Source organism: Cryptomeria japonica, chromosome 1 (assembly GCF_030272615.1).
Source record: "Cryptomeria japonica chromosome 1, Sugi_1.0, whole genome shotgun sequence".
NCBI classification, from domain to species: domain Eukaryota; kingdom Viridiplantae; phylum Streptophyta; class Pinopsida; order Cupressales; family Cupressaceae; genus Cryptomeria; species Cryptomeria japonica.
In genome coordinates this window covers 460517685-460531020 of record NC_081405.1, presented here as the reverse complement: position 1 = coordinate 460531020, position 13336 = coordinate 460517685, and the positions used below count along the sequence as shown (strand labels likewise).

General features: G+C 36.1%; 1 protein-coding gene across 1 annotated transcript in view; it reads right to left on the bottom strand.

The window, feature by feature from the left end:
* LOC131064277 (C2 domain-containing protein At1g53590) overlaps positions 1 to 13336 on the bottom strand; it is a 126487-nt gene that overhangs the window by 91417 nt on the left and 21734 nt on the right. The window contains exons 2-3 of the mRNA XM_057998373.2: positions 1336 to 1410; positions 725 to 868 (exon numbers count right to left, since the gene is read on the bottom strand). Of these exons, the coding sequence (XP_057854356.2) occupies positions 725 to 868; positions 1336 to 1410 (219 nt within the window). The remainder of the gene's footprint in view (positions 1 to 724; positions 869 to 1335; positions 1411 to 13336) is intronic.

Sequence of the window (13336 nt, the reverse complement as noted above, 5' to 3'; positions counted from 1 at the left end):
ATTGTTAATTTCCTAACAATCTATGCTTTATTTTTCATTATATCTGTAATTAGTAGTTTCGCATGTAAAACTAGCCAAAGGAAGTGATTCATTTTAGATCAAAGTGACAGCCCACATTGAGGAAGATGGGTGTGTCTTCTCAATGAACAGGCTATGCCAAGGCCACAGTACACTCCCCGGAGTTAATGGAACTCCACACTAGTTAATCACTACATTTGTGAACTGGAATGGCATATGGCCATCATTTGATTTAGGGATGACACTGGGTAGAAAATTTAGTGTTAAGCTCATCAAAAAGTTCTCCATTTTGATTTCTCTCTCTCTCTCTCTGTTCTGTGTTCTTGTATAATCAGCTAAGATGACGTAGCCTCATCTTTCCAGTTCACCTTTCAGTGGTCTTTGTACCATAGCAGTTGGCACCCAAGGGTACCATTCCACTCCAGCTGCACTCACAGAAAGGAACTAAATTTCTGTTCCTGATATTCCAAGTGATCTCTATTATTATTTTTTCCAAGCCCTTTTTGTTTATGTTTCGCAAATGTTTACAAGACTGATTTCCACCTTGTGGTCATAGGGTTAAAATATTGGTTGCCAAAATATTTCTGGTTTATGATCAACTACATCCTAACTGTTAAGACCCTTACATAGATTTAAATGATAACTCTAATGACATTCAAAAGGAAGTAACTAAGATCGTTACTATATTAGATGAAAGAAAGCTTACTGCAGTCCAAGGCTTGTACTTGTCCAAGAACCAGGGTATGACGGGCATCAGGATTTCCTGAGATGCAACTCTCTCCATACAGACAGGCCAAATCTTCTCCATGCAATGATTCATCCACCTAACAGTTTCAGAATCTGAAAGAAGCTGATGTATCACAAACATCAAGTAAGAAACCAAATTTCTAGTATAAATATACAACTGCATCTTCAATGCCTTATCTCAGAACATGATTTTGCAAATTTGTTTGGGTCAAAAACATGTTATCTAAAAAACATTTTCAAAGTATCAATGATATTTGCGGCTGTTACAAAACAAATTTCAAGAAGAAATTACAATTTGACATAAAACTTAAAAGGGGGTTAACCTCAGATTGCAAAATCTTATACTTAAGACACAAGTATGTTTGGCGTGGAGGACAACAATTTTCTATAAATATTTTATGACCGCATCTGATGCATAAGATATTTATCAGAAAAAATACTTTTAGCTCAGAAAATTTCATGTGATAGAAACAAACATGTTCAGTGTGAAAGACAATAGTTTCCTTTGCATCAACGACACCATAGGATCAATTTATCATTAGCATTAAAGAGATAATACTTATACATTACCTGTTTTTTATTTTCATATTTCTTCTCCTCATGGCGCATACGCCTTTGCACTCTCTGAGCGCATATCTGGTCAACCTGTCAAATGACAGAATAAGATAATGAACCATGAAAATTGAGAACATTGTTTCAAAACTAAAATTCAAGTTGTCAAGAACAGAAAACTCGACAGATGTCTTTAATTAAAGCATCTAAACATTGAAGTGAACAACATTCTTTCTGTTCACAAAAACAGGTCACAAATCACAATGCTATTGCTACATAATCTGTTTCTCATGATAAACATGCATAGATTCATTATATAGCTTTCATAAAAGCTACAATAATCATTTCCCAGGAGATTGAATATATTTTTGCCTAGACCTTTATAATTATAATGGATATTCATATACTTAAAAGTCACTAAAAAAATTTATAGAGATTTTAAAAAATACTACACAAGAAAATGAGATAAATGATCATAAATCAGAAAAACACAAGGGTACATGTGGGATGCGTCCCAGGTTTTTTCATCCATGTACCGACCCAGGGATGTCTTGGGGATGGGGGACAGCTTGTGGACATTTCCCAGCCGTCCCTAAAATTCACCAGAATCCTAGAAACGTTTCCAAAATGGCGAGACAGCAAAGGGGCAAATTGGGGACGGCCAGCCGGTTGTCCTCCGGATGCATCAGGTATGTCTGAGACGTCCCGTCACCATCTCAAGGATGACCAGTAGTCCCCAATCCTCCAATGCTCGCAAATATGAAAAATATATATATTTATTTAAAAAAATAAAAACATTTTAAAACGATTTTTGTGACCCCCATGCCCCTCTAACCCTAACATGACAAAATATAATACTCCATGAGTAGAATTTGACTTCATTTTTACATCAAAATGAAATTTGCAGCCAAGTTAGAAAGACAACGCAGAATGTTTTGAAGGTGTTGCTGGAAAAACGAGTATTGATTAGCAACAAATGTGAGGAGCGAGGTAGCAACCAGCAAGAGAGGCAAAAGAGTCAAGGAGGGATTGGTTGGAGTTCCATTAGATGAGCCAACCCCTCATACTCATAGCAGCAATGACTCAAAGTCTGACTCTGATTTTGATACAGTGTTGGGAGATGCCAATTAGAGGCAGCCATCATACTTTCCATCTAAAAGATGCCGACTTGGAGATGAAATAATTCTGCTTTGTTTTGTTTCAAATACAATCTTTGACCAGCGTATTGTAACTTGGAGTTTTGAGGGAGTTTTGAGTGTAATGCGTTTTTTGGGGTTTTTAGATGATAGAATGTATGATGCAATGTAGAAATGCAAGCAATGACAAATGACTACTACTAAAACTAAATTTCAGAATGTCTGATTTATTAACAGCAATTAACAAATGCAAAGAATAATTGAACTTCAACACTAACATGCCAAATTGGCCTACCAAGGGTCCAATGCCTTGCCTGGAGGGCTTCTTTATTGACTTTATTGAAGGAAAATACTGCTAGCACCAACAGCTCCAATGAGTTTTACTCTTCTAAACAATAATTATCAAAAACAATTGAATGGATGGCTAGCAATTTTGAAGCTTATTCTGAAATCTTGCTCGGAGAGATCACCAAATTGACCCTATTTTCCCCTCTAATTTGCTGATATCATTCAAATGTGCCTTGAATTCACAAAAGAGATCATTGATCTGCCCTAGTGACCTCCCAACAATGATTTTCCAACCAATAGCTGCTGCTAAATTCCCTTTATTAATTTATTTGCATCCCACAAGCTGATTGGGATGGTACGGCTGACCTAGGAGAGGTACAGCTGGCATGAATAAACAATAACTTGCTGAAAGTGTCAACCAAATTGCTCAGATCTGATTATCAGATTGTAACCCTGTTGTAGCTGCTAACAAATACTGGTTTTTGGCCCTTATTGGCAAAATATGGGCATTCCTAGCAAAATATGGGCATTCCAGGCAAAATTGGTAGCTTAAATATGAGAGGGATTTCGTCCTCTCACCCAAATCTGAAGGTTTCCATCTCCAAATTTAGTTCAGACACCTGCAATAGACATTGCAAACCTGCAAATACCAAATGGCTCCCAAAAATAATAATTTTCCAATCATAGATGTGCAAAATGAGCTCCCAAACAACTTTTATTTTTCAGCCCAAACCCTAATTTCGAATTAGGGTTTCATTTGCCCTTTTTAACTAATAAAATAACTTTATTTTATTTGCAAGACAATCCCTTTAGAAGTTCGATTGGCTAGGGGGGTCAATTATTCATTGAATGGGGCCAAAATCACTTAAACCAACTCCTCCAAGTTGCCACGCCTAGGAAAGGTGTTATGGCTTTTATTTAATAATATAATAAGATAAGTGATTAATATAATCACCTTTTAATTATTTAATCAACTTAAGAAATTTTATTCATCAAGTGCTCAAATAAACTCAGAACTGTAAACTGATCGAAGCCAACCACCTTTGGATAATGCCTGAGCCACATAAGCCAACTAGTAGTTTTCCCCTAAAATCTAGGGATGCTCCTAAAAAGTAGGAGACTGGCCCTGTCAACCTGAAACTGAATCCCAATGGTCCTCCTCTGTTGTGTGCACCTCTGCAAGGTCTGTCAATGAACTGGGAGTTCCTCCTAAAAAATAGGAGCGCCTCCTAGAAAATAGGAGATGCACTCAAAGTCTCCAAAACGTTCCCAGAGGTCTTCGGATGCCCCATAGACCACTCCCAGTCAATCCTTAAAAAATAGGGATCCTTCCTAAATTTTAGGAAACTGTCGTCAATTGCTCCAAACTACCTGAAAGGCTCATGCATGACTCTCTAAGCCCCTAAGTTGGTTCCCTCCATGCTCTGCTAGCCTATGGGAACCAGATAATAGACCAACCCTGCTACAAATGTTGTTACTAAGGATGGGCAAAAATTGGGGACATGACACCATCACGATGTTTTATAGTTTTTGACATTTGTAGTGCAAATTTGTAGCCTTTGTGCATTTTGGTGTGTGCAGTATTACAATTTTTCAATTTTATATCATATGCACATTGACATGAATTATGGAAGCAATTAAGTATCAATTTGTTTGACTCTCATGTGAACTCTATTCTTGTGTTTTAAGGATTCTATAATGTATATGTCAATATGATGAATGCTTTATCAATATATATATATATATACCCGTCCCCTTTGCTGTCCACAAAAATGACCTCAAAAATCCCCTCCCCGAAACGCATCCCCCCATCCCCATGTCCCCTCGTCTTGGAAACTTGGTGGAATGTAGGGAAAACATGAGGAAGGACATCAAGTTTCACTAGGTTTTATAGATATAATTTCCTTGACAATTTTTATGTTATACCAAATGATGTGATTTCTATTTCTACATGATTTTTTATAGAGAAGTTGAGAAAACACCCTAACACCACTACACAAAACCCAAGGGGCCTCAAATGCTAACCCTTTTAGAAACTCTACAAATCCTCATGAAAGAGGATAAAATAATCAAACACACACCAAAAGAAACATCCTCTCTTTATAGGATGGAAGAGCTTCCATAGTCCAGTGTGAACCCTCACCAACTAAATCCCAAATCGCAGTCTCTCTACTTTGAATTTCTTCCATTTGCGCTTTGCATTAGACCCACAATTAGCTAGGATCTTCTTACTTAACATTTGAGACATATTAAGAATGTTTCTGGATGCTGATGAATCTTTCTTTTCCTTGCTAGGGTCTTGAAAAGTTACATCCATCAAATCCGGCAGTTCCCTAAATTCCTACACCTCATTTCCAATAGCCTCCTCAATCAGATCACCTCCTAATTTCAGAAAAATCAAGTCCTCAATCTTATCCCAGCCACCATTCTTCAAAAGGTTCCTACCAACCAACTGCCCTCTTCCTCACTACATAGTGGAGAAGAAAGAACACACTCAGCCAGAAAGTGCTTATGTTTTCTCCAAACAAAATCTGCATCAAAACTACCAAATTTTTTAGAACATTTTTGCAAACAAACAGTGCAAGAACGCAAGAGAGTCTTAGAGGGACACTTCACGAACTTATACAATAACTGATTGCAACAAAAAGCACCTGAAGGGTAACCCCTTGAACTTTACAAATTGAATCCAAGACCCTTGAGAGGACAAAATCCTAATTCAATGAAAGAGGGTCTTAGAAATGTTCACCATAACACAATCCCTCACAAATCTGCTCTAAAAAGATCATCTCATAACTTATCAGCTCTAACAAAATCTCTCACCTGTACCAATCCTTGAATCAAATAGGATCTTTCATCACCAACGAGACAAACTGACATTGAAACCATACTTATAGGAATGAATGTTGGATCAAAAAAAGGCATCAATGAGCTCACAATGACACCAACCCTTCTAAAAAACCAAGGACCAATGCTCCACAAAAAAAAATTATCCTCAAAAAATAAGAAATTGAACAAGGAAGAAGCCCTTTTCCAACAAGAACGGAAAGGGATCCACAACATTGTCCTATATAAATCCCATCCATTATAAACTATCTCTTCAAAAATAGGTCTTTTCCACGTACATCTTCACATCAAGGATTTTCTGCCAATATCCACTTTAATTTGATTTAACAATCATCCACAATGGACAATTATAGGACCTCATCAAAAAGAGTCAATGGAACATCTCCCAAAGAGAACGAAACCAAATCCCCTTGATCCTTAACTCTAACGACAAGCAAGCCACTTGGCTGCACAGCTTTAGAACCTTGTTCTTTCAAGTTCCCTCCATCCACCTCCCCCGATTTTACCACTTCAAGATTGGAAACAAGTGACTTTGCCAATATCCCCTTTAATTTGATTTAACAATCATCCAAATGGACAATTATAGGACCTCATGAAAAAGAGTCAATGGAACTTCTCCCAAAGAGAATGAAACCAAATCCCCTTGATCCTTAACTCTAACAACAAACAAGCTACTTGGCTGCACAGCTTTAGAACCTCATTCTATCAAGTTTCCTCCATCCAGCTCCCCTAATTTTAAAGGTTGGAAAATAGTGATTTTGCTGATTGACCAGCGACCTCTCAACCAAAAGGAGTGAGAAATTAATGTTCGTTCAAAATGAAACATCCCTATTTTTCTATGTCCCACAGGGACGCGTCCCCTGCCCTTTTTCCCTTGTCCTGTACCGGCGACAAAACGGGGACGTGGGGGTGGGAATTTGCCATTTCCTAAGCGTCCCCTTTTTGGGAAAAACATAGGGGACGTTTCGGGGATGGCTGTTGGGTAGTAGGGGACAGCAGGGGACGGCCAGCTGTCCCCGTCCCAGAAACTCGGGGTAACATAGGTTTTTATGTTATTTGAATTAGTTTTAAATATTTTTAATAATGTTTTATTCACATTTATTCGTATCATTTTGACTGCAATAGTAAATTCAAGCAAAATTTGTTTATTTAAATATTGTAACGGAAAAACAAAAAACTCATAATTATCTGAAATATTTTTTTTTAAGTGGAATTGCTGGAAATTAAAAGAGATATTTAAGTGATATCAGAGCCATATCTTGCCAAATGTGGAGAAAATATTTCCTTATAAAAATTCAGAATCAATTTCATGCACGAAAGTCATAAGAGAACTGAGATATTACTAGAGGGAAAGGAGAAAAGACCCAAATCAGTTGGAAATTCCCCAAAAAGACAGAGAAGCGATAGGTCACAATAACAGGGACGTAGAGGATTCTCGGTTTGAGAGACTAGTTCAAGGACAAGAATGGATGGTTGAAATGATCTCAACCATGCAGAATAATAATATAGTGAGGCCACACAATGGTGAAGGCAATTCATTGGAGGGAAATATTCACCAAAGCACTCAGAGGATAGTTGTCTTTCCAAATGTATCTGCATTCAAAATGGAACTTTACTTCTCAATAAAAAAATGTGAATACTAGTGAACTTTATTTGTGCTTTTTTTATTCGCCAATAGAAATAAATACAGGATTTGTCATTTTTTCCATTTCCTATTTGTAAATAAGAAAATTATTATCTGTTTGTACAGTTATGCATGAATACAACACATCCATCTGTGGTCGAAAGCCTATTTTCACCTGATCGTCATATGCCATATGGTGAAGCCTCAACTAATTGTGCCATTGGTAGTTTGTTTTTCTTTTTACTTATGCATGATTGTCCCATATGATATTGTCGGTGATAATAATAAAGTTAATAAACTTTTTAACTTTTTTGCAAACTATAGATTATAAATTATAATTTATTAAATTTATAATTTATTAATTTGTAATTTTAAATTATAAAATTATTATAATATTTATTATGTATTAAATAATAAATATTATAATATTATATAAGCAGTTTTTAAAAAATAATAAAAAATTACTTTAACAATCAGGGATCCAAAAAAAATTTTAAATTGATTGCTCTTAAAATAATAATCATTTTTTGAATTTTTTTTTATTGTTGTATGAGCCGGAAACAGCTAGCCGTCCCTTGTTGTCCCGAGGACGGTCAACAGTCCTCGGGGAAAATGTTGACCGTCCGCGAGTTTCCGGGATGGTTTCCGGAAATTTTTGGGGATCGGGGACAGCTGGGAAACGTTTCCGGCCGACCCCAAGTCCTCAAAACCGGGACGGTTTCCGAAACAAGTGCCTAACATAGATAAAAACTTGACATATGTTGGATCATTGAATTTGACTCTTTTGAATTCTTGTAACAGCTTCTGCTACCAATAAGATTATCTGATACTAATTTACTATTTTCAAATACTATGGCTAGGAATTCAGAGTTGCAAATCTCCAAGGAATAAATCACTTCCATTGAATATTCCCACATCTCACCCTACAAGCATTTTGACGCCCTTTTTCATATCTAAATCTGACACCCAGGCAAAATCTGTTAGCTAACATCCAATCAATAGGGACAGGTTATGTGTTTCTTCCTCCCACATCACTCTTCAACTTTCAATGACTTCCCAAAAGCTGCATTTTCCTTTTTGAAACTTATGAATGATCTTTAAATGGTGTGGTTGGCTTTGGGGAGTCCCACAACTCTAGAAAAAGTTGCAATTCACTTTGCAAACTCTCATGCCCTTCCAAACTATAATTATTAATTACCTTTTAGGTAATTAATATTTCTTTTAATTAAATATTCACCCTTTTTTCCAGATTAAAATTTATTTATTTATTTCCATGTATCCAATATTTACTTTTAGCCCCATTTAATAAAATAAATTAAATGTCCTTTTTCCAAAGTTATAACTTAAGGTACCTTTTTGGACAACTTGATAAATTATTACTATATTATTCCCTTGTTAAGTCCCCCCTTTAACATGCAGGGAATAAAAATCGGCTTCAGGTCCTCTAACTTGATTTAGTTCAAAAAAGGGGATATTTGCTAACAAAAATCTCCATAGAAATGAAAAGGATTCTAGGCATTTTAACATTCCTAATAAGGTTTGTTACCAATCAAACACACAACTGTGAATGCTCCGTGACAACAAAAGCATGGGGATTAAAAGCATTCAAGAAGCCTTGTTGAAAGGAGGAATTATGCCTAGATCCCTCTAAGAAAATCCAACCTAGTCCCAACTGTTTTATCTTCTTCCTTGCCATCAATGCCCTCTTTTCTGAAGAATGTTCTTTGAGCAAAGCTCCATTAGATCCTACCTTATCTAGATGCTTCACTCCATCACTCTAATCCATCTCTACCTCTTCTAGATCTGCAACACCCTTTCCCTCTTTACCACTCTCATCACCATTGAATGACTTTTTACATTCCATTTTTGTTTCTAATGATTATTTGCATGGGAGATGAAATATACCTTTTTGGAGTTCCCAACAATTCCACAATTATTTTTGTTTTTCCAACTACTCTAATTTTTGTTTTCTGTATACAATATGAATCAATTATTTTTATGAATAAAATATTTCTAAGATATGTTGAAAACATTATTCAAATAATTTTTAACAAATCTCTCATTACATAAAAGATCCTAATAGCCTAGTAGTGGCTATTTGATTTCCACAGCACCTCCAATTACCTATTGTCCTCAATGAATTCTTTTTTATAGAGAATTTGAATGTAATATGCAAGTGTGACCAAGATTGGTGTAGTATGCTGCCTTGAAAAACCACATTCAAAATATTCTATAACAACCAGGAGGCTGGTCAAAATGGTAGCCTCGTGACTGTTGAGTCACCTACCATATTGAATTGGAGATCCCACATTCCCTATTACCTCAACGCATCCCCTTTGAAATGTTATGACTGAGTTTTAACTATGGCAAACAGCTTTGACATTCCTACGCCTAAAAACTGTGACTCCTTTCAATTGGTGATTTCCCCCTTTGATGTGGATCAGCTAAGTTTCAAGGTTGTACGGTTGGTGAATAAGTCCAAAACTGATTTCCTTTTCTACAATTTGTTTGAAGACTTAAGGCCTTTCAAGTGGCAGCTGGTATGGGCTAGTGCTATGGTCCCAATAAACATATTCAATAATTCAAAACCTCCCAATTTCGTTTTTTAGGACATATGTTGACCCTTGCTAATGTTGGTGACCAACAGAAACTCAAATCTGCCACATCCCAACCCAAAAAGCTATGATGGGAAATTTAATATATATATTAAAAACCTAGAACTCCTATATGCTCAAATTTATCCTTTGAATGAAGCCAAAAGAGAAATAGAAGATTTTCAATCATCCAATAGGGTTTTCGTCCTCAAGGAAAATGCTGAACCAAGCTCTGGAACAAGCGTTTCTAAAAACTTGTTAATGATGGAATGGTCTCATTTCTCCCAATTTTTGCTTTTTTAATCCTTTTTCCATCCAACCCTAAAAGTAACTAAAATTTTACTTTTTATTTGAATATTCATTTTTTCCTCCAAATCCCATAAACACTACCTTTTCAAATTATTAGATATAAGTTGTCCTTCAATTCTTCACTTTTTGACAGCTTAAATACTTAACCATTTTATGATTTAACTATTTTTTGCACAACCACGAGTTACAGAAAATATTAAAATATGTCAAATATGATTTTTGATCTCGCTACCAACACCAAAAGCGCATTTGACAACTATTTATTTGAAACTTGACACTCTCCCAAGATGACAGATCTCTCCAAGAAGTGCGGAGTGCTCCTAGACTGTCAGATCCACACATGAAAAGTCCTATTGTTCTTGGCTTCGAGAACCATCTACAAAAATCAAACCACCTTCTCGATAAAGCTCAAACTCTCCAAGAAAGTTGAAGTTTCCAAAAATGTTGAAATGGTTCAAGAAAGGGACATTATATATAGGAGAAGCCTATATTTATAGATTCAAATTATTACAACATTTAAAGTTTCCCACTCTCAAGCTCTAACTTCCAAGTGTCCATCTTTTATAATTATTTATATACACTGTTTGAAAAATTCCATTTACCTACTAAATAATGACTTGACAAATTGATAAGTATAGTTCAAATAGTATCCATATGTCATTGTTGATCTTCCCCACAATTGTGGGAACTAAATGCTCCTTATCACACCACATGTTTGAAACTGAAGCTTCAATAAATCTAACACTTTAATTTCTATTGTGCAATTATGCAAATTCCCTATTATTTTTCACAAGTCAACCTCTGAATGGCTTCTTTTCAAATCCACTCGCCATTTCTAAATGCCACCATCTACATGTAAACCTCTAAATGGCTTCTTCACAAATCCACTCTCCAAGGCATGAACTAGATCCTACATGGCTTCTCAGATTTTGTGTTCACCGTGTGGCATTCTAACAAGCTTTATCATGTGTAGTTCCACAGGAAATCACTTTGTCTCATACTAAGGCAAGAATCTGCTTCAACCTATGTGCCCATGCAACACCCATTTCTCAACAACCTATTATTTGCATTATCTTCATAAATTACTAAAGCTCTCAAACGCACACACACAAAACAACAAACCAAAATGCTCAAAGAACACTTCAAAAAAAAAGCCAAGTACAGTACCTAGTCCATTGTGCAAACAACTAAAATAAAGAAAAGTTGATAACTCCATTGTTTCTGTGATAACCCAGTTTTCTATGCAAGTCGGCCTCGGTTTAGTGGATAAAATTTAATAAATGAAATTATTAATATTTTATAAAATCTTTTCCTTGGGCCGACTAAGTGTGAGTATTATTTAGAAATAAATAAATGTTTGTTTTGTTTTTTAATAAAATAATTTTGGGCCAACCTTGCTAGGGCGGTTATCCTTAACTGACCAGAAAATTAGTATTTACGTAGTTGTTTTGTGGTTGAAAGGCATCGAAGATTTTGGCCAATTTCCAACATTAAATGAATGCTTACTTGCTCAGACAAAAACCTAGGTGGTGCGAATAGGTGAGATGCAAACCTTACCAAAATTTCCCTGAGATTCAATCATTATATTTAGCTCAGAAGATTGTATCAGATGAATTTGATCTACTTAAATCGTAATTTCTTGAAAGAGATTTTCTATAGTGCTAAGGAGACCTTATACAAGTGTATGCAAGAAATTGCAGTTGGCAGGAGGATTGATCTTTGCCTTTGTTTTTGATAGTTCAAAGAACAAATATAGATCAATAAAGATATAAATCGCGGTGACTGCTCTGTTCTAGCTGGAGGATTCACAGAAGAAGATAGCGCGGAAAGGATGATTTAGGTAGATCAAGTCAGAGAAAATGCTAGGCTGATGTATTTGTTGTTGCATCCTTTGGAAATGTATTCCCTAAATCAAATCATCATGGAAGGAAGTCAACATATATGAGTATAGCAACCATTTGGTAGAAGCCAGAAATCTGTAAAGTGTTCCGGCATTCATTCTGGTTTGAAATCAGATGCTAAAATAGAGTTTGAAGATTGTCCTACATCAATCATATTAAGTTTTAATCTGAGCAGGCTGGAAAGACATCTTTCTCTGAAAAAATTGTTGCGGAAAAGAGTCATTGCATGTGTGCATTGGAATTGCTAATTTTAATTATGAATGCATCTGAGACTGCAAGTTTTATTTACCTGTAACTAGTCATTATCTCTTTGAAAATCTAATAGGATATTTCAGTGGTATCAGAGCTTGGCTTCCTGCCAGCCAGAGGGAAATTGAGAAGTGAAAGAGGATAGCATTACCAACTGCATGAGACGGGAACGGCCATGGGTTATAATGAGCATGATAATTCTGAAGCATTTGTCAGGGGAACTAAAGAATTCCAAAATAGCATGACTAAATCTATGAGGTAAATGGTCCAACTTCTGAAGGAAATAAACCAACAGAGGAATGCCGATAAGCCTACACACAACAAGGCTAAAGGGAGTAGTTCTGATGGAGAAAGGATTTCAGCTAGGGGCGAGAAGGTTTCAGTCAACACTAGGACTTATAGCTAGATTTTTGGACAAAGAAGGGCCATCAAACAGAGAAGGGGAGAAGCCTTCTCAAGTTAATGAAATGGATAGGCTTCATGATGAATACAATGCCTTGAGCATTCTCATTCCTAATGATGACCTTCACAAAATTCTATGAGACGAAAAAAAGAGGGCATAGGAGGAGGCATGAAGACAGAAAGGATATCCAGCACTGCTAGGGAAAAATTACAATCCCCAATTTTGATGGGACTGGTAGTACATCAGGAAGGGCTTAGTTACAGAAATTAGGTACATACTTCTCATTGAACTCAATGTTTGAAGAGGAAGCTATAAATTTTGCTACTCTACACCTAGAAGGGGTAGAACACGAATTGTGGTATCATGGCATGATAACCCAAGGACATGATTCCATTAGTACTATGGAAGACTTTAGCCAAAGGTTGACTGAAAGATTTGATAGGAAAGATCCCCAAATTTTCTTCAGGGACTTGTTGATGTGTTTTTTATGCACATGCGAACACAGAATAAAATACCAAGGTATCTTATCCTCTCTTGAACAAAGTCTCTCAAATGCTATGCTTCGCGATCAAATGAGACAACTCCAAGGTTATGAAATGTCAGGTCTTGACTTGTGGATAAGTTCAGTGGTTTGATGTCATAATGCTCAATCTTATTATGGATTAGGATGG